Here is a 26,293-nt window from a genome sequence, read left to right as displayed (position 1 = left end):
TCAAAAAATAAGGCAGTATTTCTTAATTCTTCATTAAAAGTCACCCAGTCGTGTACCGTACAAGATATTAGCTATAATCGAGAATTCATTTTAGGCCTACCTATGTGTTGGGAATTCCAGGTTATGTTCAGAAGCTTTAGATAACCTAAAATGTGTCTGAAAATCAGAGTCGTCATAGTCCTGGAAATATGTCGCACGTTCTTTTATCCATCTAGTACGTGTATTAATTGCATAATCTTGATCATGTTACTCGTCGCTATGATTTTATCTTTCAGTTATATATTCCAGCCGCCTACAGGCTGCCATCTTGGAAGGCTATTATCTTAGATTTCCCATTTTACTGTTCAACCAATCTCCGGTAAAATTTTAAACCGAGATAATACCAGTTATCCGAGATAATGTTGTTGGTGAATACAAACTTAACTGTTATCTGGGTTTACGTAGCTTTAAACTGAGATAAAAGCGTTTACTCACGTGGAGTGTGACGAACTTGTAATTTAGGAGAGGGTTCTAGTGATGCAAGAGACAACGTATCTTCCCATCTACAGGGAATCGAGCCTATTGCAAGTTCAGATTAATGAAATACCTGTCACTTGCTCATTTTCATGGAAAATATATTTCACAGAAGTGATATTTGCGTAAAGACCAAGTGGACCTCACGGAGTGATACGAAATATTTGTTTATGCCTATGTTACTCTTTTGATGGAAGGAATTTTAGTTCATTCCATTTTTTTCAAAATGAGCCTTCCTAAAATGAGGGTGCGGGCATTATTAGACAGCGGGGATTATTCGGGCAAATAACAGTATTCTCTTCAATATTTTGGCTACTTGTGACAGCAGCGTAATTCCTCAATAATTGTCACATACCTTCCTGTCACCTTTTCTAAATACTGGTATCATTACACCTTTACACCAGTCATCAGGTTCTTGCTTTTTCCTCCATGTATATCTTAGCAGCCTATATAACCACTGTAGACCAATAGGTCCTGCAGCCTTTATCATTTCCACACATATTTCATCCTCCCTGCTGCTTTTCCTGTTTTTATTTGTTTAACAGTCATTTCCACCTCTGCCATTTCATTATCACTCTCCATTTCTGGATCATCCTCATTTACCACTACACTCTATTCTGAATCATTTCTCATCGTTCAGGAGTTCATCGAAATAGTCTTTCCACCTATTCTTTATCTCCTGAGTCTGTAAATACATTTCCACTTTTTCCTTCACTTGTTTTGTGTAGATTTTTCTAATTTTTTATAAATCCATACATCATCCTTTTTCCACCATTCACATCCTTTTCTAAATCCTGTGTGAGTCTCTTCTAACATTTCCCTCATTTACCACTTTTTTGCACTTACTTTTAATTTCCTTATACTTAATCTTACTTCCTTATTTCCTATCTCTATTCTATTCTTACCATGCTTTCTTATTCTGTTTAACAACCTCCTTCACCTTTTCATTTCATCAAGATGTCTCCTACGGTAAAGTGCAGTAATACCAATATAATGGTCCGTTATTGGACATTATAAATTTTCCAGCTAACTCATTCTTGGTTGCCTGGAGTTATCTGGAAAATTTATAATGTCCAATAACGGACCATTATATTGGTATTATAAATTTACTCATTCGGGACAAATATTTTAGGTTCCCTATGGGAATCAACATCTACATCAAAGTGCAGTAAGTCGTTCATTGTCACTGCCTCTCAATTATACAATGGTCTTAAACTATATGACATACAGCAAAGTAGTGTTGGAACTCAGAAAATATATCTTAAATACCGCTATCTTTCCACGTATTAAGCCATGTAAGTGAATTTTCGCCAAATTATTTAAATAGTACGAAATATTATAATCTCCTAGTTACATTTTAGATGCTCAGTTTTATTCTTAATTCATCCTTGGCATTAAAATTCATAGGACCAGGCAAGTTGGCCGTGCGGTTAGGAGCGCGCAGCTGTTAGCTCGCATCCAGGAGGTAGTGGGTTCGGACCCCACTGTCAGCAGCCCTGAAGATGATTTTCCATAGTTTCCCATTTTCACACCAGGCAAATGCTGGGGCTGTACCGTAATTAAGGCCATGGCCGCTTCCTTCCCATTCATAGGCCTTAGCAACTTAAAGCAACTAGCAAAAAAAATTTATAGGTTTCTCTTATGTCTTCTCTTCCTTGTTAGTATAGTCTGTTTATGAAGTGGTAAAAGTAATATTGTAATCTCCTAGATGTTAATTTTTCAGTCTTATATTTTTATCCTCAATAGGAAAATGTATCTTACACATTTTTATGTATTCTTCTTATTAGATTTTGTATATTAATTGATACATTTAAGTTAAAAGTTCGTAATCTTTTCTTTTACTCTCACCGAAGTTCTGCCGCAAATCTTCTCTGAACAGCTTACAAATGTGTTTTTAAATTTCCTCCTAAAATTTCTCCTTCTTTTATCTTTTAATTTCCATACTTTTATTTTCTTCTGTCTTATTACTTTTACTCTCACAATTTTCAAATTTTCAATTTTGCTAACACTGGGCTGAATGGAGCCATAAGACCTATCTGTGTCGGTGCGGCATGAAACAAATAGCAAAAAAAGGGAAAGGAAAGAAAAGTACGACACAACATGTTTTCTTGTATCTTCTCGAGTTTCCAATAACCTGTGTACAAATGGATAGAATATTCTGTAAAGTTCAAGTGACAATGATGCGTTGTTCCAGACTATTACCCTGTGTTGCACATTTATAGTTACTTCAGATTTATACATCATATTTACAGGTTCTGTTATATAAGGCTGGTAGAATTCCATTGACTTGTTGAGATCAACGTTTGTTACACTACCTAAAAGGGCTAGGGCGAACATCAAAGCATTGTATGCCGTTGATTATGAAAGATGTGTTAGCTTGTTAATACTGGAGCCGTAAAAATGTACGATCCCCTATTTTAGGTCAGGAAATGTTTGCAAATGACTCCAGTATAGGGTATACCCTCTATTTATCCTCTTCACTCCCTTTCCCCTCCACTTGACCTCATTCATTTCCATCATTGCAACATTCTATTTCTCCACCAAATCAGTCAACTCTTCTGATATTCCGTTCAGGGTCATAACATTTCTTATTCCCACCTTCATAATATTAACCGTATGAAAATGTGGATAGGGTAGACTACGTTAGTGATAGAATAATCAGAGTGAACGGAAGACAGAAGAAGGAGTAAAGAGTAAAGTTTATGCACCCCAAACTGGAAACGGTGAGGAAAATATATAGGAATTCTTGGAGATGCTCACGGAAGTGATCGCCGATGTGAAAGTGACAGTCATGGGAGATCTCAATGCGCAGGTTGAAAATGACAGAATTGGTAAAGAAGAAGTGATTGGTCTATTTGAATATGGCGAAAGAGTGAGGGAGATAAGTTGATTGATTTTTGTGAGAGAAATGGAATGATTATGGGTAACACTTGATTCAGAAAGAAGAATAGTACAAATGTCAATCTTCCGATTTGAAGTTAGGAAATTTTTGTATAAAATGTTGTTATATAAAGTAGTGAAAATCATGTGAATTTGGTAAATTAGGATGTAAGAGAATAATATTGCAAGAAGGATTAGTAGTAATGGAATATTGAATAAGTATGTAATTATGTTTGTATAACTTTTAATTTGGCTAAGAGAACCTAGCAACGATGACTGTGCAACATGGGAACCAGTGACTGTATCATTGAAGACGGTCAAAATTGTTGCAACAGCTGGCTTGGAAACCCGGAGTACAGTGGAGAAGTGTATGCTGAAGATTGTAATTCATCAATGTGGATGAATGTGCAAGATCACCATTTGTTCTGTACTGGGTTCAATATCACTGCAACTATATACTTCATCTACTGTATATCATTATACAATCACTACTGATCTGCATTTAGGGCAGTCACCCAGGTGGCAGATTCCCTATTTATTGTTTTCCTAGCCTTTTCTTAAATGATTGCAAAGATATTGGAAATTTATTGAACATCTCCCTTGGTAAGTTATTCCAATCCCAAACTCCCCTTCCTATAAATGAATATTTGCCCCAGTTTGTCCTCTTGAATTCCACCTTTATCTTCATATTGTTATCTTTCCTACTATTAACGACACAACTCAAACTTATTCATCTACTGATGTCCTTAATTAAATTAAATGAAATAAGTTTCATTATGACAGATCCATGTTGAACTGTGATTACAATAGTTAAACTAATGTTATTATTATTATTAATCGATACGGCCACCTGTGGGCCACGTTTACACAATCTTCCTTCTGTCACGCAGACTGATACCCTTCTCTTTACCCTCTCGCCAAAGATTCTTGAGTCTTTGACTTCTTCTTGCTCGTTCTTCCACCGAGATGTTCCGTAGCTTCGCATGTTGCTCTTCAGACGCATCCCTCAATCCCGCAACCTTCTTCCTAAATGATGTCCTTTCTTTTATATCCTCCTCCTTGATACCTATTTCTGCCAAGTCATTGTGCACGTGTGTAAGCCATCCCGGTTGTTTTTTCCACCTTTCCTGCAGAAGTATCCTGTTGGCCAATCTCTCAGGGTTCATTCTTTTGATATGTCCATAAAACGTCAGTCTCCTTTTTCTCATCACAGTCGTGATTCTTTCTGCTGTCTTGTAGAGCTCCAAATTCGATCTTAACCGGAAGGTGTTTGGGTCACTCGTCGACTTTCTAGGGCCTAAGATTTTTCGTAAGAATCTTCTTTCTCTTTTTTCAAGGACTGGGTCAGCCATCCTCGTCAAGGTTTCTGCTCCATAAAGGCACTCTGTTCTAACCACTGTGCAGTAATGTTTTAACTTGGCCTGAATTGAGAGAGACTTGGACTTATAGGTGTCATGACATAGTCTGAATGCCAGCTCCATCCTTCTCACCCTCTCCTTTAATCCCTCCTTTTCATCTCCATTTGGGGTGAGTATTTCTCCCAGGTATTTAAATTTTTGCACACGCTGGATATCCCCATACAATGTAACAAGTCTGTCCGTGTCGCCTTTTTTTATAGAATCCATGAATGCTGTTTTCTCGAAAGAGATTCTTAACCCTGTTTTGACTGCAACATTTTGTAGTTCTTCGACTTGTTTCTTGGCTGTTTGACGGTTGTCTGTAATAAGAACGACATCGTCTGCGAAGGCAAGGCAATCCAACATCATCGCATTTTTTCCACAACCTATCTTTACCCCATTCTTCATTCCATTTTCAGTCATTCTCAGCCTCCATTCCCTAATAACTTTTTCTAAAATGCAATTAAAGAGTAGTGGAGAAAGGCTGTCTCCTTGCCTCAAACCCGTTTTATGTATTATTAAGGTCCACCTTTTCAATACAAAATGTACAGAGTTGAAATTACATAAATGATTAGGGAATAGTTTCAACCTAACAATAATAAGGCTACAGTCTTACACAACTCATCATCTATTAATAGAACTGATTGCTTTTCAAAATCTGGTGTATATGGGGTAAAATGCAACAGCTGCTATTTTTCTTATATTGGGCAAACAGGAAGAAGCTTTAAAATACAATACTTGTAACATGTCAATGCCCTAAAATACAAGAAAATTTCTGCAGTTGGTCAACATATGAACGATTATAATCATAATTTTACACACATTAAACATGATATGGATGATATTAGATATATGATATTAGAGAACTGTTTTATACATCTAGACCAATATTTTAATCTAAATTTCAATCTTAATGACATTTCCAAAAAACTGAAGTATTTTCTTCCACCTTACTTAATTCTTTCTTTCTTCCTTTCCTGTTATTTATTCTGAGTCAAATGTATGGTCCGCATTGAACTGCGAATTTCTATCCACCTTTATTTAACTCCACGTAACATCCATCTTCCTTCAAGATTCTAGAAACAGAAGAACTTTCTTCTAGCATCATACTTTGCATCCGCATATATATCAAGTTTATAAACATCTTGTGAAGACAATGTTACTACAGTTTCATTTGATCTCTGAATGAACAGCAGCATCGCTTGGAAGCCAGCCTTTTTCGATTTACATGACCAGCAACTTAAGGATTACTTTTACAACTTTTTACTTTCATATGGTGCACTGGACTTTTTTATGGATCTCTATTTTTTAACATAGTGTAGCACATCTCTGGATTCTTAAGCCTCCACACGCAACAATCACCTTCCTTCAAGTTCCAAAAACCAGAAGATCCTTTCTAGCATCCATGTGTTTTTACGTCTGTGAATATCTTGAAAAACGACTTGCTTTGTCCCAGTTCTTCGAATGTACAACAGCACATTTAAGGAGTAAGCATATATTGAATTCCTTGACCTACAACTGAAGGATTTCCATCCCTAACAACTTTTTAATGCTGTACGGCGTACTGGAATTTAATCGTAAAGAAACGACGTGACTTCGGCTCAGTTGTTCTTCAGTTGGATAACAGCATCTTAAAGGAGCCAGTATATCCTAATCTCCTTTTCCAGCAACTCAAGGATTCCTGTCTTTAACATATTTTTAATGCACACTGAATTTTATGAATCTCTGTCATGAAGTTATTTTTTAACAGAGTGCTGCACGTCTCTATAATTATTTTCTCAATATCTCGCATGGTATGTACGAGACCTTATATGTCTTTACATTGTTTGATTTCTTTGGTATTTCTGTTTTAATTTGTCTTTAGGCTGATGATGACCTAATATTAGGTCAAAACTAGTCCCTAATCATTTATGTAATTTAAACTCTGTATATTTTGTATTGAAAAGGTGGACCTTAATAATACATTAGTTTAACTCTGTTGTTTCTGATATCTTCCCACGCCATCTCTCCACTGACAGCTCATAACATACCACTTAGTCGAGCAGCTCGTCTCCTTTCTCCTAAGTCCTCCCAGCCCAAACTTTGCAACATTTCTGTAATGCTACTCTTTTGTCGAAAATCGCCCAGAACAAATCGAGCTGCTTTTCTTTGGATTTTTTTCTCGTTCTTGAATCGAGTAATCCTGGTGAGGGTCCCATACACTGGAACCATACTCTAGCTGGGGTCTTACCAGAGACTTATATGCCCTCTCCTTTACATCCTTACTGCAACCCCTAAATACCCTCATAACCATGTGCAGAGATCTGTACCCTTTATTTACAATCATATTTATGTGATTGCCTCAATGAAGATCTTTCCTCATATTAAGGTTTAGGTATTTACAATGATCCCCAAAGGGAACTTTCACCCCATCAACGCAGTAATTAAAACTGAGAGTACTTTTCCTATTTGTGAAAGTCACAACCTGACTTTTAACCCCATTTATCATCATACCATTGCCTACTGTCCATCTCACAACTTTATCGAGGTCATTTTGTAGTTGCTCACAATCTTGTAACTTATTTATTACTCTGTACAGAATAACATCATTGTCTGACTTGTTCGATATATTGTCTAGACTAACTGCACTAAGTCTTTTACTGCTGGATTTACTCATAACGACTTAAAAAAAAAAAAACAAGGAAACTCGCAGAACTGCACTCTTACATAAATAATCCGTGCGTGAGATAGACAATGACTTTGTCACGCTACAGAGCACGCTTGACTTACCCATATGGGGTCGCACCAAGACAGGAATTGACGAATGGAAGGTGGACTATACACGTACTTAAATAGACGACCAACAGATGGCAGGAAGAGACTTTATACAGCTTTAAAACACATACTTACTGCGCACCGAAATGGGTTTGCACAGTTCTCGATTTAGAACGAACGTACGACCCCATATGGAGACGTGAAGTTCAAAAACTTGACTACTCTCACGTAGCCAAATGGGGTCGCTTGGCACTCAACGTGTTAATGTTACTTTTAAAGAGCATAGTATTTTAAAAGCTACCCATGTCATTTACAAAACGTAATGGTGCTAACTATCATGGATAACCTGTAATTTTTGCAGATTTTATGTCACTGTTAAGAAGAAATTCTTATAGGAAATTGAAATTGATAATTGAAAAAAATAACTACAAAGAAAGGAATGTGCCATTGGTGATTATTTCTATACACACTAGTTGACCAGCATACGTATTTGAGTGATGCTTCCATTTGCTACAAGAAATGGGATCTTATTCCTGAGTTTCTGAACACGAATCCATATGTTTCTCTTATGAGTGTGTTTAGAAACTCACTCACGCCAGTTTCAAGAATAAGGTCCCTGGCAATAGTTTGAAGAGCGATTGATTGATGGCTTGCTGTGGTTAATGTAGTTCATTTTCGTTGGTTGTAGTGTTCTTGCAGTAGCTGTTTACAAGGGGATTTCTGATAACCCACTTCACAGATTGGCACTCGATAATAAGGTGTAGCTTGTTTGACTTACGACAGATTTATTTCAAGCTCTTTATACCATTGTAAACGTTAGTGCAAAGTATATTTCAAGATGATGATTCCAGAGTATGATAAACATGTTCATCCGTCACATAGACCTATATGTACCTCGTCCCACGAAATTTAATGCAGGGAAAACTGGAATACCCAGGGAAAATACAGGAAAAACAGATTTAGGTTATTAGCAGGCTCTCTGTCTCTGCACTTGTACTCATTTAGTTGTATTAACTAAGCAGAACCTTTCACATTTACTACAGTTTTTAATGATGCACTCAATCTTCTGGCACCATCGGGCATTATATACAATTGTATTCTCTCGACCTCAACTGATAAGCTGGCCAACAACAGACAGCAGAACAGCAGACCCTGCAATTAAGCGGGATAAATACTAAGGATAAGAAGAAGCATAAAACTGTAGGAGGTCTTCCGGTATGACCATATTGGCTCGAATATAAGACAGGGATTTTTATGTTAAAATGGCGTTATAAAAACTGCAGTTTTTTTATGTGAGCAGCCTAACATTTAAAAAGTTTGTATCATTTCCCACATGTAGCCCACTTCTTGTGCAATAAGTGTCTCAATGCACTTCGCAGCTGAGTTCAAGGTCATGGATGAACAGAATTTCTTGAGTTTTGATAATTATTTTTTCAGTTAATTTTGTGGCCTGTACGTAATTAGTGATGGACAGAATTGAATATATTGCATTCTAGAACTCTTGAGAACAAATACTTGTATTCAAAATCATATTCTTGAGTACAATATAACCTTTAAATTTGAGGAGGGCTAATGATAATTTATGTGGTACAAGACTTACCATGTAAAAACTTACTGCATAGAATGGTGACCAAATAACAAGGGGTGATTAAAAAAAAAAGGAAGGGAATTTCCCATTATGTTGTGCGCTTTTGTATCATCTGATGTGCTTTTTTTTTTGTTTTGTCCTTTGTTTTCTCCTTCTCTGCTAATTTTGGCCTACTTTGGACCATGGGAAACAACTGGTTTACTGGTTCGTCTTATTTTCTCCTCCCAGATACCACGAGCACACTAACGCAATAAAATACAACAAGTTTTCAGCCATCGGCCAACACATGCAAGATTATAACCATAATTTCACCAATATTGAACAAGACATGGACATCCTCGTATTAGCAAACAAGGGCCCTTTACTGAACATAATGGAAAATTACTACATACACCTAGACCAATACTTTAATGCCAGTCACAATCTCAATGAAATCTCAGAGAAACCCAACATACTCTTCGATCTATTTATCACTTTCCTCAGAAACAATAATGCAGCCAACCTAAACTCAATCCTAAATTTAATCAAAGGTACTTTTCCAAGACAATTACACTTTCTCCCGCACCCTTCAGCCCCACCTTAAGCCCTCTTCCTAAGCCATATTTCATTTCAATACAAGAACTTACTGATTTCCATGATTATAATTTTTACAACACCCCATTTATACTTTATTCTTTGTTAAAAACCTCTTATTATGTATATTCCTTGTATTATTAACTATTACCATAACATCTCATTTCACTTGTTATTCTTTAAAATAATATTGTCTTAGGATTTCGCCACAAATGATCTTTGCTCCAATACGGCTGATGATGACCCCTAGATGGGTCGAAACTAGTACCGTATAATTTTGTAATCTTGTGAATATATTGTATTGAAAAGGTGGAAACATTTAAGTTATTATTATTATTACTTATATATTGTTCAATACGGACCAAAAACATGAAATTCATAACCATCAATGATGTAGCTTACCAGGCAAAACAGAAAGCCTTTCAATATCTAGGCCTAAAATTAAAGATAGCCAAATTACGCAAAGACATCGATTTCCTAAAGCAATGTATATCACTTAACTTGACACCTAATTTTCTAAGAAGCAATAAAAAGAAACATCGGACTTCACCTCAAACCATCAAAACTCAAAACAAAACAAACAAAATATGGTTAAGAGACGAAATTAAATTCTTGTACAGGAAGAAATATTTTTTGAATCAGAAATTATACGACACTCACCTCGCAGCGACTAAACTACTTTCAAACGCACAATGGACACTATTCTATCAAGAAGTAGAGAACAAATTATTCTACGAACTAGCCAAAAAACAGTCAAATTTGGAGAATAAACTCAACAGGCTAAAAAACTGCCAACTACATAACCAACAAACTAGAAACTCCAATAGTAACACGTTCGTTCGTACGCAGTTTCATCCAGCTGTTGTAAATCTATCTAACACGCCCTTAAGTGAAAGTGAACACTTAACTTTATCCAAAGGACCGAAACACAACTGGCCAAACTTGAACAGCCTCAACATAGCCGCTACTATGATCACAGAATCAGAGCTAGCCATCAGCAAAATACCGGAAGACACGCAAAATGAGGTTAGAACCGATGTTAAAAGGAAACTGACTGATATCCTCCACAATTTAACCAACCCCGCAAATAACCTCAATAATAAAGAAAAAATTGCTGAACAAAAGCGCATATACGCCCTCAAGAAGAAAATTAAAGACAACGAACTCATCATAACCAAAGCTGACAAAGGCAATGCAACAGTTATCATGGATAAAAAAGTATATATTGAAAAAACAAAAAACTTTTTCACAGACAGCTCATTTTCCATAATCAAAAAAGACCCCACCCAAAAAATTCAAAAACTACTTAAACAAACTCTTAAAAACACTTCATTTTTATTTACCGAACAGGAAAAATCCAAACTCATACATATGAACCCAGGACTCCCCACTGCTAAAGCTCTTCCCAAAATTCACAAAACCGGAATTCCCATCCGGCCAATTATCAACTATAGACCGAGCCCCTTATACAGAATATCACAATTCATCCAATGTTTCTTAAGAAAAAATTATCAATTCTTATCCAAAAAGTCTATTAAAAACACATCTGAGCTAGTAGAAAAACTAAACAAGTTCAATTTGCAACCGGATCACTCCATCCACTCTTTCGATATTGTAAACATGTACCCAAGCATACAAGTATCAAAATTAATTCCGATAATTATAAACAATTTAAACAAAAACAGCCACTTAAGCAAACTAGAGATACAAGACTTTATCACAATATTAAAACTTATCATCGACAATAACTTCTTCACTTTTGACAATGTCATATATCAACAAAATGGTTTGGCAATGGGGTCACCGGCCTCAGGTATCTTAGCAGAAATATACCTGGACTTCCTCGAATACACCAAAATTGACAACGAATTCGAAAACATTCTCTTTTGGGCCAGATATGTCGACGATGTCTTTGTAATCATGAATGAGAAATCAATTAACGCACCCACCACCCTCTTAAGACTCAACAATATTGATCCTCATATCAAATTCACACTAGAATCCGAATCAAATCAAAAAATCAACTTTCTAGATTTAACCATCACTAGAAACTCAGATTCTTTCAGTTATAAAATTTTCAGAAAACCCACTCAAACAGCCTCCACCATTCGCCAAGATTCAGTGCACCCCCAGTCCCACAAACGAGCCACATACAACAGCCTAGTTCACCGAGCCTTCAGCATACCTATGTCCAATAAAGATCTAAAAAACGAACTCAACACAATCCGCGGAATCGCAAAATTCAACGGCTTCAGCAATCATTTTATAGAAAGGATAATCAATAAACACAAACATCGCCCAAAAACTACCCTCAAAAAAGAAATAACCAAACCTCTAACATTTTCCACCTTCACGTTCAACAATGATATCTACAAGTTAACCAACATCTTTAAGAAACAAGGCGTTAAAATAGCCTTCAAAACCAACAATAAGAACATGAATGTTTTATACAATACTTCACACATCAACAAGACCAGCAGTTTTTTAAAATCAGGAGTTTATAGGATCAAATGTACCACCTGTAAAAAAACCTACATCGGGCAAACCGGGAGAAACTTCATTATCAGATACCACGAGCACACTAACGCAATAAAATACAACAAGTTTTCAGCCATCGGCCAACACATGCAAGATTATAACCATAATTTCACCAATATTGAACAAGACATGGACATCCTCGTATTAGCAAACAAGGGCCCTTTACTGAACATAATGGAAAATTACTACATACACCTAGACCAATACTTTAATGCCAGTCACAATCTCAATGAAATCTCAGAGAAACCCAACATACTCTTCGATCTATTTATCACTTTCCTCAGAAACAATAATGCAGCCAACCTAAACTCAATCCTAAATTTAATCAAAGGTACTTTTCCAAGACAATTACACTTTCTCCCGCACCCTTCAGCCCCACCTTAAGCCCTCTTCCTAAGCCATATTTCATTTCAATACAAGAACTTACTGATTTCCATGATTATAATTTTTACAACACCCCATTTATACTTTATTCTTTGTTAAAAACCTCTTATTATGTATATTCCTTGTATTATTAACTATTACCATAACATCTCATTTCACTTGTTATTCTTTAAAATAATATTGTCTTAGGATTTCGCCACAAATGATCTTTGCTCCAATACGGCTGATGATGACCCCTAGATGGGTCGAAACTAGTACCGTATAATTTTGTAATCTTGTGAATATATTGTATTGAAAAGGTGGAAACATTTAAGTTATTATTATTATTACTTATATATTGTTCAATACGGACCAAAAACATGAAATTCATAACCATCAATAGTGGCTTCAAGCCCTACTGTCGGCAGCCCTGAAGATAGTTTTCCATCGTTTCCCTTTTTCATACTAGGCAAATACTGGGTCTGTACCTTAATTAAGGCCACGGCCATTTCCTTCCAACTCCTAGCCGTTTCCTATCCCATCGTTGCTATAAGACCTATCTTTTTCGGCGCAATGTAAAGCGAGTTGTAAAAAAAATGTAATAGTATATTTTTTAAGAAAGTTTTACTGGTCAAAGTTACTGACCTGAAAGAAATTTTCACGGGAAAGTGATGTAGCTTCTATGATAAAACTGAATTTTTCAAGTATCGAGATTTTCAACTTCATGTAATTTATTCAGGAAGTTTTGTAAGATTATAATTATTGCACTACCATACATATTTCATTATTGAGGTGTATAGCCAAAATATGATGTATTTAATTCCTATCCAGATTTTCAGTTTTCCCATATAAGTTTTTTTCCCCATATAAGCCCTCCAAAAACAGAGAACGAGGTTCCACTGTATACTGCATTCGATAATGCTATTAGCAGGCCTTACATTCTGCTAAAACAAGAGCCTGCAAGATGATGGCAGTGATGGTGGAGTGATGGATGTGTCTGCCTTTACTTCTCACTCAAGGAAGGCCGTGGAGACCAAGAGAAGGCAAAAGTAATGCTTGGAGCCATGCAGCAGATTCTTGGGGAAATGCAGCGAGTAGCCGGCCTTTGTCTTGAAGACTACTAGTTGACTGCTGCAGAAGTGATTGGAGATGCCTCATAAGAGGATTTGACTACTTCTTTTGCCAATATCAGGGTGAAGTACGCTGACTAAGCTTGACCACCTAAATGTGCTCTCTTGCAAGGCAACATCAGATGGAGGGAGAGCCTCGATGAGATGAACAGAAAGACTCTAAACAGTTGTGTAATATTGTCCAAACTTAGTCCTTTGGTAGATATACTTGAATGAGTGGAAGTTAGTCTGAAAAGGAGCAAGTTAAGTCAATGGTTTTTTTTTTTCTTCATACAAGTTGAGTCTCTGTGGACTGTGCGATAATCAGTTTCATTTCAGTGTCTATATCTTGTTTTTCTGGCTTTGACATCCTCCCTGTGTTTCTTGAGCCCTTCTGCCAGCGCTTCTTATGTTCTTTGGGTGGGGGTCCTCTCTGGGTTTTGATTCCAGCTTAAAGTCTCAGTACCTCTTTACCATCTGTCTAAATTTGACCCTGTTATTAATTTTATGTTCTGGGATATCAGTCTGCCTCTGATCCTTTTCACATTCCAGGATCCACCTCGGTCTTGTCAACTTTGGTTTGATGTAATTCAGTATTCTTTTTGTTAGTCGGTCATCTAACATCCCGAAAATGTGTCCATTGAATAGCAGTCTTTTCTTTTTAATAGAGGCTGTGTCCGGCTCCATGGCTAAATGGTTAGCATGCTGGCCTTCGGTCACAAGGGTCCTGGGTTTGATTCCCAGCAGGGTTGGGAATTTTAACTATCATTGGTTAATTCCGCTGGCTCACGGGTTGGGTGTATGTGTCGTCTTCATCATCATTTCATCCTCATGATGCGCAGGTCGCCTACGGGAGTTAAATCTAAAAGGACCTGCACCTGGCAAGCCGACAACCTCGGATATCTCCCGTCACTAAAAGCCATACGCTGTTTCATTTCATTAGAAGCTGCGATTGGTTCTACGTTGCTGTACACTTCTTCACTAGATCTCAGTCGTACCTGCCCATTTGTTACCTAGGGTGTTCCTTAATATGCTGCGTTCCCTCTTTTCCAGTTGACTGACTCATCCCTGTCTACTCGTGGATATAGTCCCTCTATTTTAACTGCTTTGCTCCAAAAACTGTAAAAGTAGTTCATGAGATGTAAAGCCTGTAACATTAGTATTTAACTGCTGTGTTATAGTGCCTGAACTTGGCTTCTGCACTCATTGTCCTTTTGTTGTTTGTGTTCTTTGTGAGATGGTAGGCCCAGTCTAATTTATATATCCTGCTGTTGATAGTTTCCTGTTCCTGCACATTCTGCTGGACCACCTCACCCAGATATCAGAAATGTTGGACTCTTCTAATATTCCCATAATTAGTAATTATCCAGTCTGGTCCATCACTGATAAGTGTGTCTTATATTTTGTTTTCCCAAAGGAAATCTGCATTCCTACTTTCTCTTATCATTCTGTCAGCCTATTGATCTTATTGATTGTTGAATCAGTGACGTTAACAAAAATGGCAGGGTCATCCACAAAGGCAAGGCAGTCCGTGAGTTTGGGACCAAGTCTGAACCGATCTTAATTGGTTTCTTCTTGGCTGTGTGTGTATCAGATAATAATTTTTTTATACAAACATTTACATGTGTGCATGATTTCATTCTGATTTTAAAAGATCATACAGTTGAAACCACTTATTGCAACATCACTTTTAGCAACGTATTGTATATAACTGCGAAATCTTAATGGTCCCAGTTAAATACTATATGAAGACTGTATTTTAAAAAATCGCTTAGTACAACGTTCGCTATTAAGTGGAGAGAAGATATATGATGGTTCAACTTTTCAATACTATTAAAATAAGAAATTTAAGTTTTACATTCCTATTTAATTATAATTGGTACCAGTTTCGACAATTATTCTTGGTCATCATCAGCCGATCACAAATAAGTATAAAAGACAGTGCAAGGTAAATCAAATGTGAAGTTTAATTCCATCAATTGCCGTTTGTGAAGCACTAAAACATATTAAAGAGCACTAGGTGTTGAAATTTCATTCTTATGAAGTAGTCTAGGATCAAATACATACATACATAATAACTAAACTTATATTTTACATGTGCACATAGTTCATCACAGATGCTTTTAGTACCTTTTAATGTAATTTGTGTTTGTACAGTTTTGTATTATGGCTGATGATGGCCAGCCAAGGCCGAAACTAGTTCCAAGATTAAAATTGTAATGTAAACATTGCTTAATATAGTATTGAAAAGGTGGACCAGTACAACATAAGTTTATTTATTATTGTGATCACACTTCAATACGAATCAAAACCATGAGATTTATATCCTAGGTATCTGTGAAGGCTGTTGGAAATAATTTCAAGGGAAGGGTCAAGAGAAGTTGAATGGGACAAGGCTCTATCTCTGATACTTATTTTCCCAACAAATCCCAAAGGAGATACTAACGGGTCCTTCCCTCTTCACGGGTTTGTCCTGTGTTCCTGGTATTTTACCATCTGTATTCATCTTTATCTTATGTTTCTTCTGTTTTCCTGTACTCTCCCAGCTTTCTTCTTATCCTACACTTATCCAACATGAAGACTGAAGATCTGTCAAGGTGGCTCCTCAATGAATGTTGATGCCTGCCCTCCTGAATAAGCTGGGAAGCAGAAACGAGCTCATTAGAAACTAAGAAGAAATGGAGGTGCCAGGTGTATGCATAAGTCTTTTTCAGTTTCACTAAGAGATGGCACCAGCAAACAGTACGCAGCGTATGAATTTGACACATACATCAGTTTGTTCATCTGACATTATTCAAGGTTATAAACTTCATTATTGGTTCCATATTGAATTAAGATTACGTATAAAATACAAAGTTTATTCCACCTACTCAATACTATACAGTAATTGCAATGTTTATAAACACATTACAATATATTAACAAGGTACTAGTTTGGACCCTATATGGGTCATCATCAGCCTAACTAAGATACTTATGGATATGCCGAAGTCCTAAGAGAGAATTACATTGTGGAAATGAGATTTAAAAAGAATGAACTGTGTATGTGATGTGATGATGTACATATAAAATCAATCAATCAATCAATCAATCAATCAATACTGATCTGCATTTAGGGCAGTCGCCCAGGTGGCAGATTCCCTATCTGTTGCTTTCCTAGCCTTTTCCTAAATGATTTCAAAGAAATTGGAAATTTATTGAACATCCCCCTTGGTAAGTTATTCCAATCCCTAACTCCCCTTCCTATAAATTAATATTTGCCCCAGTTTGTCCTCTTGAATTCCAACTTTATCTTCATATTGTGATCTTTTCTACTTTTATAAACGCCATTCAAACTTATTTGTCTACTAATGCCATTCCACACCATGTCTCCGCTGACAGCTCGGATCATACCACTTAGTCGAGGAGCTCTTCTTCTTTCTCTCAATTCTTCCCAACCCAAACATTGCAACATTTTTGTAATGCTACTCTTTTGTTGGAAATCACCCAGAACAAATCGAGCTGCTTTTCTTTGGATTTTTTCCAGTTCTTGAATCAGGTAATCCTGGTGAGGGTCCCATACACTGGAACCATACTCTAGTTGGGGTCTTACCAGAGACTTACATTCACTCTCCTTTACATCCTTACTACAACCCCTAACACCCTCATAACCATGTGCAGAGATCTGTACCCTTTATTTACAATCCCATTTATGTGATTACCCCAATGAAGATCTTTCCTTATATTAACACCTAGATACTTACAATGATCCCCAAAAGGAACTTTCACCCCATCAACGCAGTAATTAAAACTGAGAGGACTTTTCCTATTTGTGAAACTCACAACCTGACTTTTAACCCCGTTTATCAACATACCATTGCCTGCTGTCCATCTCACAACATTTTCGAGGTCACGTTGCAGTTGCTCACAATCTTACTTATTTATCATTCTATAGAGAATAACATCATCTGCAAAAAGCCTTACCTCCGATTCCACTCCTTTACTCATATCATTTATATATATAAGAAAACATAAAGGTCCGATAATACTGCCTTGAGGAATTCCCCTCTTAATTATTACAGGGTCAGATAAAGCTTCACCTACTCTAATTCTCTGAGATCTATTCTCTAGAAATATAGCAACCCATTCAGTCACTCTTTTGTCTAGTCCAGTTGCACTCATTTTTGCCAGTACTCCCATGATCCACCCTATCAAATGCTTTAGACAGGTCAATCGCGATACAGTCCATTTGACCTCCAGAATCCAAGATATCTGCTATATCTTGCTGGAATCCTACAAGTTGAGCTTCAGTGGAATAACCTTTCCTAAAACCGAATTGCCTTCTATCGAACCAGTTATTAATTTCACAAACATGTCTAATATAATCAGAAAGAATGCCTTCCCAAAGCTTACATACAATGCATGTCAAACTTACTGGCCTGTAATTTTCAGCTTTATGTCTATCACCCTTTCCTTTATACACAGGGGCTACTGTAGCAACTCTCCATTCATCTGGTATAGCTCCTCCGACCAAACAATAATCAAATAAGTACTTCAGATATGGTACTATATCCCAACCCATTGTCTTTAGTATATACCCAGAAATCTGATCAATTCCAGCCGCTTTTCTAGTTTTCAACTTTTGTATCTTATTGTAAATGTCATTGTTATCATATGTAAATTTTATTACTTCTTTGGCCTTAGTCTCCTCCTCTATCTCGACATCATCCTTGTAACCAACAATCTTTACATACTGCTGACTGAATACTTCTGCCTTTTGAAGATCCTTACATACACACTCCCCTTGTTCATTAATTATTCCTGGAATGTCCTTCTTGGAACCTGTTTCTGCCTTAAAATACCTATACATACCCTTCCATTTTTCACTAAAATTTATATGACTGCCAATTATGCTTGCCATCATGTTATCCTTAGCTGCCTTCTTTGCTAGATTCAATTTTCTAGTAAGTTCCTTCAATTTCTCCTTACTTCCACAGCCATTTCTAACTCTATTTCTTTCCAGTCTGCACCTCCTTCTTAGTCTCTTTATTTCTCTATTACAATAAGGTGGGTCTTTACCATTCCTTACCACCCTTAAAGGTACAAACCTGTTTTCGCATTTCTCAACAATTTCTTTAAACCCATCCCAGAGTCTGTTTCCATTTTTATTGACCGTTTTCCACCGATCATAGTTACATTTTAGAAACTGCCTCATGCCTGCTTTATCAGCCATTTGGTCCTGCCTAACAGTCCTACTTTTAAGACCTTCCTTTCTATCACATTTATTTTGAACTACGACAAAAACAGCTTCATGATCACTAATACCATCTATTACTTCAGTTTCCCTGTAGAGCTCATCTGGTTTTATCAGTACGACATCCAGGATATTTTTCCCTCTCGTTGGTTCCATCACTTTCTGAATCAGCTGTCCTTCCCATATTAACTTATTTGCCATTTGTTGGTCATACTTCCTGTCGTTCGCATTTCCTTCCCAATTGACATCTGGCAAATTCAGATCTCCCGCTACAATCACATTTCTTTCCATGTCGTTTCCCACATAGCTGACTATCCTATCAAATAATTCGGAATCCGCGTCAGTGCTACCCTTTCCCGATCTGTACACTCCAAATATATCAAGTTGCCTATTATCTTTAGAAATGAGCCTTACACCTAGAATTTCATGTGTCTCATCTTTAACTTTTTCGTAGCTTACAAATTCTTCTTTCACCAGAATGAACACTCCCCCTCCCACCATTTCTATCCTATCTCTACGATACACACTCCAGTGCCTTGAGAAAATTTCTGCATCCATTATATCATTTCTCAGCCATGATTCAACTCCTATTACAATATCTGGTAAATATATATCTATTAAATTACTTAATTCTATTCCTTTCTTTACAATACTTCTACAGTTCAACACTAACAATTTTATGTCATCCCTACTTGATTTCCAGTTCTCTGTTCCCTTATCACCGCTCCCTAGGCCACTCCGTTTCTCTGAATGTACCTTCCCACTACTCTTCCAAACAAATTTCCTAACTTATACGTACCACTGCGGTTTAAGTGAAGGCCATCTGAGCGCAGATCCGTATCTCCTACCCACCCATTAGGATCTAGAAATTTCACTCCCAGTTTCCCACATACCCACTCTATAGTCTCATTTAAATCCCCAATCAACCTCCAGTCAGTATCCTCCTACACAGTATTCCACTAATAACAATCTCTGCTTTCTTAAACTTCACCCATGCTGCATTTACCAGATCCCACACATCTCCAACTATGTTGGTACTTATATCAGCTTGCCTTACGTTGTTGGTACCAACGTGAAACACTACCACCTTCTCCTTCCCCTCCTCCCTCTCTTCTACTTTCCTCAACATCTGCCTCAACCTAATTCCTGGATAACATTCTACCCTGGTTCCCTTTCCTCCACACTTTCCCCACGTGTCTAACGATGGAATCCCCCATGACCAGAGCCTCAACCCTACCCACCTCATTTGATCCCCTCCCCTCCTGTTCAGCCCTATCTTTCCTGATAGTTGCAGAAGCTACTTCCTCCTCCCTTTTCTCCTTCCCATGACCCTGTTCCACCTATCTTTTCCTATTCTCTACTCTACATTTCCTTTTCCTACCTTTTCCCTTCCTCCTACTTCCACACATCTCAGCAACAGTTCCCTGTCCCTCATCTTCCCTCTGTTGTTCTACCTGGAGTGACTCGTACCGATTTCGCACAGACATCTGTCCTGAATTCTGATCCTGAATAGAGCCCTTAGCCTGCAATCTCCTTCCCCTTAGAACATTAGACCACCTGTCTTCTACAATTCCTCCCTTTCCTTCCCCTCCCTCTTGTACACCTACTGTAGCCTGTACATTGTTTGAGGGAGTCCTATCTTCCTTCCTGTCTTCTGTGAGAATCCTAATTATCTCCCTCAAACTTTCCACCTCTTCCCTCATACCCCTCAATGCCTCGCCACACCCACAGTAAGTACACTCACTTCTTTACGGAAAAAAATGAAATTAAAAATAAAATAACTCATTTGCAAAAAATAAATGAATGGAGGGATATATTGTCTGGGATAGTAGACAACAATAAGGTAATTAATATACGACTACACTACAATACTACTTAGTCGTGCTCTATTTTTTTTATCCTACAACCCCTAATAGGATAAAAACTGCTGTTAATTACTGAATATCGAAAGTAATACACAAGAACTACACAATTCCAAACTGCAATTAAGCCTATCCTAATTACAACAACAGTATTTTAGTAAGAGTTTCTACGGATACCTCTACTACACCAGTACTACACAAATATTTTACAATAATAAAATAAGCACACTAAATTCTAATAGGATATTACTTGTATACTACTGTACAGTACACTATAGTAATTTTAAACTACTTTCAGACGTATCCTAATTACGATACCGGTACAGTACCGTATGTCACTACTAAGCACAACAGAAATGAAATTTGCAAGAACTACTGTACTCAAAGATTACCAACGAAGCTAAATGCTTGGACAAATTATTATTAGTATTACGGTCTAATAGATACACACGAAAGATAAGACACGAATATAGCAGGCAAGATACGGCACTATCTAAATGTAATGTATCTGTACTACAATGTATCTACACTACACTACACTGCGTTTGGTTAAATGCTTAAGTATCAAAAGGATTGCCGTACATGAAGAAAAACACTAATATAACTGGCAAGATACTATCTAATATATTATACCTTATCTTCACTACAATTCTACTGAAATGTGGTTTTGTGATTATTACAGCTGGTGGATTACTATTATTTTCCCTACTCCACGGGATGGAGAATAAAAGTGTCCTTAATTAGGCCTACTGAAAAATACGAGGTTGTCTACAATAATTTCTCAAATATTTCTATCAAAACTACTACTACTCCAGGGACTTGAACTGCAATTACTGGGACATATGAACTTTATTATTATTATTATTAGCTAACCGCTCATAAATACTGAAAGATCGAGGGAGTGAAATATAAATTACGATACTTTAACTACCTACTCAGAAGTACAAATGAATGGAATACAAGGTCAGCTGATTTTTATTTATATTTACTTGACTACACTACACCCTTTGTTCACGACTGTAGCCAACAATGATGGATTGATGAACTGTTATAGGTGAAATAATGTTGCGCTTGTCAGTGACAAATAAAATTTTAGGATTTATGTCAAATACAATTAGACTGTAACAATAGTTATCATACAATTACTACAATGATGAATAAAATATGCCCTTGTTGGTGAATACTCTAAAATTGCACATTGAAAACCTAATATGCCGGTTGAATGCAAGTCCAAATGCTTCTATTGAGTTCTAGAATTCCGAGTGCGTCTTCAGGTGGAGAATTAAAAGTTGAATGTTGGCGCAGAGGGAATCTGTCTTGCTTGAAGTCCAATATATTTAATACAGAAGTTAAATGTCGATAAAACTATACGACAGGCACTCCACATTGCGTGCAAGGTTCTATTGGGTCCAACTTGGATTGGGAATATTCCGCACAGCAAGAATTCATTATATTACAAGAATGAGGAGAGAGCCTATCTATTTCAAGTTGGCAGTGTGTATATGAAAAATACACCCACAGTATCCCCTGCCTGTTGTAAGAGGCGAGAATATGGGGTGACCAAGGGATGATTGAATTAGAACCATGGGTCGACTTTACTTGCGAGTAGTACCACTATGTGAGGTACACAATAGGTTTGTGATTAACTGCAACTTGGGTGGATCACTATGGGTTTACAGTACCCGTGATTAGTACCATTATATGAGTGACACCGTGGGTCTGTGTTGCCTGTGATTAGTACCCACTAAATGAGGAACACCACAGGATAGTATGAGTCCCTGTGTTTAGTACCACTATATGAGGAACACCATGGGTTTTGCGTTGTCTGTGAGTAATACCACACTGTGTGGAACACCGTGACTCTACGTTACTAGTGATTAGTACTGCTGCATGGGAAATACCATAGTTTTTTTTAAATGATATTTGTTTGTGACGTCGATCTTTGGACCTCTGTAGATCTTTTGCTACTACTTGCACCATCTGATTTGAACCTGCATATAATTGTAATTGTGGAAGTGTAAAGTGTTGAATGTGAGGAAAGGAACATTAAGGACAACACAAACACCCAGTCCCCAGGCCAGGGATATTAATCATTTACAATTAAAAACCCCTGACCCAGCCGGGAATCGAACCCGGGGTCGCTGGGTGACAGGCGGACGCTTTGCCCCCTACACCTCGGGGCCGGATTACCATAGATCTACTTTACTAGCAATAAGTACCATTATAAGGGGCCGTTGACCTGAATTTTGGACCCCTTCAGGCATAAAGCATCATCAATTCAGAATTGTGCTTTGGAAGCAGCCCCTTGCTCAGTATATACCATTGTTTTAAGTTCATAATCATTGTTCATCATTGTCTTTTTGAATTCTAGTTAGTGGATTGATTTTGGAATTATTTTTAACTTTCATTATTGTGAGTTGGATCTGCTGATTATTTTGAATTCATGTTCGTCCATTCATTCTTCATCATCAAGTTCTGAGTTCTGGTCAGTGGATAAATTGTGGAATTTTAAATTGTCATTACATTTCGTACCATTAGGGGCTGATGACCTAGATGTTAAGCCCCTTTAAACAACAAGCATCATCATCATAAATTACTTGAGTTAACTTTGTACATTGTACTGTAGTTAAACTTATGTTATTCTGCATTTCAGATGATGAAAAGCCAAAACTTCCGAGCGTCATTCAAGAGAAGAGCTCCGAGGACTTAGAGGACTGGCTGGATTCCATGCTGGACGACTGATGTGATCATTTCATCTGTGATATTGTGTCTTTCAGGTTTACAACCCATTTGATTAACAGAAATCAGTTTCTAGGATGTCCTGTCAAACAGAGCTATTCTTATTTTGTGTGTGTGTATGTGTGTGTGCGTGCATGTAGGCATGTCTCTGTGTGTGTGATGATTATGATGATGATGAAATACCAAGTCATTGCCAAGTAATACATTATATAAATGCAATTCTACATTAACATTTTATGTTTATGTTCAACGAACAAGATATGCGTTGAATCTCTATCTGTCACTGTTATTGCATGAATTACCGCTGTACATAAAACCTGTAAAGAAGGAAATTTGTATTTATACGTATTGGTTTGCAGTAGTGATGGAGGATCATTGCAGTGTTTTATTTTCAGTTAATTTATTTTTGAATATATAACAATTCTGCAGTATGGTATAAATATACATTAAAGACAGAGAGGTGCAGTGGAATATTGATGAAGGATGTATGAAGTGAAAGGTCATTAAGAGCAACATGGAAGTTTAAGAAGGCTAACTCCACATTGCCTTGTCCATTGATAAGATCTCTTCTTGTAAATATTGGCTTCTGATAAACTCATTTCTGCTCCCCACACGTCCACATCTTTGAAGGGGTGTTTATTAAGAGATATTTGTTCATAATAGTCTATATGAAGGGTTCAATAAGGAGAAAGCTTTCTGCAGCTCTTTCCATGTTATGACTAAATTTATTTATGTTTATTTATTTATTTATTTATTTATTTATTTAATTAATTTATTTATTTATCAATTTAATTATTTTCCAATCTAGAAAGCCAAGAATAACGGCCGAGAGGATTTGTCGTGCTGACCACATGACACCTCGTAATCTGCAGGCCATCGGGCTGAGCAGCGGTCAGTTGGTAGGCCAGGTCCCTTGAGGGCTGTGGTGCCATGGGTTTTTATTTATTTATTGTTTTGGTCCGCCTGTAAACATAGACTATGGTGCTTCTGGTACAGCTGTGTTATTTACCAGTTCTGGTGTCTGTAATAGTGGGTTCAGAGGTGGTTTTCTTGTTGGTACTTTAAGCTTTCCTGTTGGCCCAGTATTCCTTCATTTTCTTGCTTTGCTGGGACCATTTCTTGGTCTCTTTGTGGGTAGCTTCAGTAAGGGATGTTAGGAAAGGTCTCATTATATTTATTTAATAATTATATGTGGCAATATTGCAGTAATTCAACGTGAATGAAAATAAATAAGTTCAGAAATCAATATTTAAATTTTGTAGCCAGTTAACAACATTAGGATAATATTCCTAAATTTTGTTTATTGGTTCTGGGCAATTAGTATAAATTCACTGTTCATAACATTTCTTAGATTTTTATTAAGTCGCACAGCAGATGGGTCTTATGGCGACTATGGAATAGGAAAGAGCTAGGAGTGCTAACGATGTGACCGTGGCCTTAATTAAGGTGTGAAAATAGGAAGCCATGGGAAATCATCTTCAAGGCTACTGACAGTGGGGTTCGAACCTACTATCTCCCAAATGCAAGCCGACAGCTACATGACTCAAACTGCATGGCCACTTGCTCAGTAACAACGTTAGGAATAAGATCTTAATTTGTCATTACGGCTTCCAGGATATAAATGTAGAGGGCAGCATTGGATAATATGCTAAATGGCCTGCTCTTCCTCACCACAGTCGTGGAGATTCCCTCTGTCTCGACTTATGGTTGAGACAGCTCCACTGTTCAGTTCCCTTGTTGGACCTAAGACATTTACAAATGTTCCAGAAGTCATCTTTGACCACTCATCCTTCCACAATTCGTTAATGTCAAAGCGTCATCCTTGAGTCTGTTGGCAGTAATACAGGCTGGCCCACTGATATCGTGGGTGACAAAATTCCTGGTGAAGAGAAAGTGAGGACGTCTAGATCTTATTCATCACTTCTCTCAGTAGTGCTTGCGTCCTCTTTAAGTGTGGTGGTGGTATGTGGTTGAGCACTGGTAATCAGTGGCATAGGGATGATATCACATTACCAGTGATATGGTGCATTGTATCGTTTAACTTGTCATCTACCTTTTGCATATGTGTACTCCCCAATATTCTGCAGCAGAGCTGGCAAGGCTGCTACCAGTTAAGAGGAGAGCGTAGGTTCCAAGATGACATTCCTTGCGGGAACTTCAAGAGTGAGGTTAGTGGGGTGTTAGGATTCTGTCAAAGCTGTTTAGAGATCATTTTGAAACTGATTGTACCTGAGCTTTTGTCCGTATAAAACAGTTGATTCATAGTTTACTAGGTGATAAGTGAGGTGGAAGCAGGACACTTCACTCCTAGTGGTGCTTGAATTCAGTTTCCAAAACTTAAAGACAATTGATATCTTCTTGAAGTCTTCTCCATCCTCAGAATTGCAGCTTTCCACCATCTGTGCAATATCATCAGCATAGATGAATTTGGTGGCTCTAGTGAATAAGTGAATAGTGCATAATCCAAAGTAGTATCTATTTGTGCACCTATTCAATATTTCTATAAATTCAATAATGAAAATGAAAACCTACAACCTGTTTTCCAGTCAATGACCAGGTCAGGGATGTAATGAATGAAGCAGATGTAAGCTGTTAGTACGATGGGGTCGCCACTGCCAAAGTGATTTATTATTAATGAGTGATAGATGTTATGAAATGAGAATGGAGAGTGTTGCTGGAATGAAAGATGACAGGGAAAACCGGAGTACCCGGAGAAAAACCTGTCTCGCCTCCACTTTGTCCAGC

At 37.3% G+C, this 26,293-nt stretch overlaps 1 protein-coding gene across 1 annotated transcript in view; it reads left to right on the top strand.

Moving 5' to 3' along the window:
* Nucleotides 1-25,347, top strand: part of LOC136883531 (myb-like protein X) — a 114,341-nt gene extending 88,994 nt beyond the window's left edge. The window contains exon 7 of the mRNA XM_067155898.2: nt 23,463-25,347. Coding sequence (XP_067011999.2) covers nt 23,463-23,551 — 89 coding nt within the window. The 3' untranslated portion in view covers nt 23,552-25,347. The remainder of the gene's footprint in view (nt 1-23,462) is intronic.
* The last annotated feature ends 946 nt before the right edge of the window (nt 25,348-26,293 follow it).

This window comes from Anabrus simplex, chromosome 11 (assembly GCF_040414725.1).
Source record: "Anabrus simplex isolate iqAnaSimp1 chromosome 11, ASM4041472v1, whole genome shotgun sequence".
In the NCBI taxonomy this organism is placed as follows: domain Eukaryota; kingdom Metazoa; phylum Arthropoda; class Insecta; order Orthoptera; family Tettigoniidae; genus Anabrus; species Anabrus simplex.
This window is presented reverse-complemented; position numbering and strand designations above follow the sequence as displayed.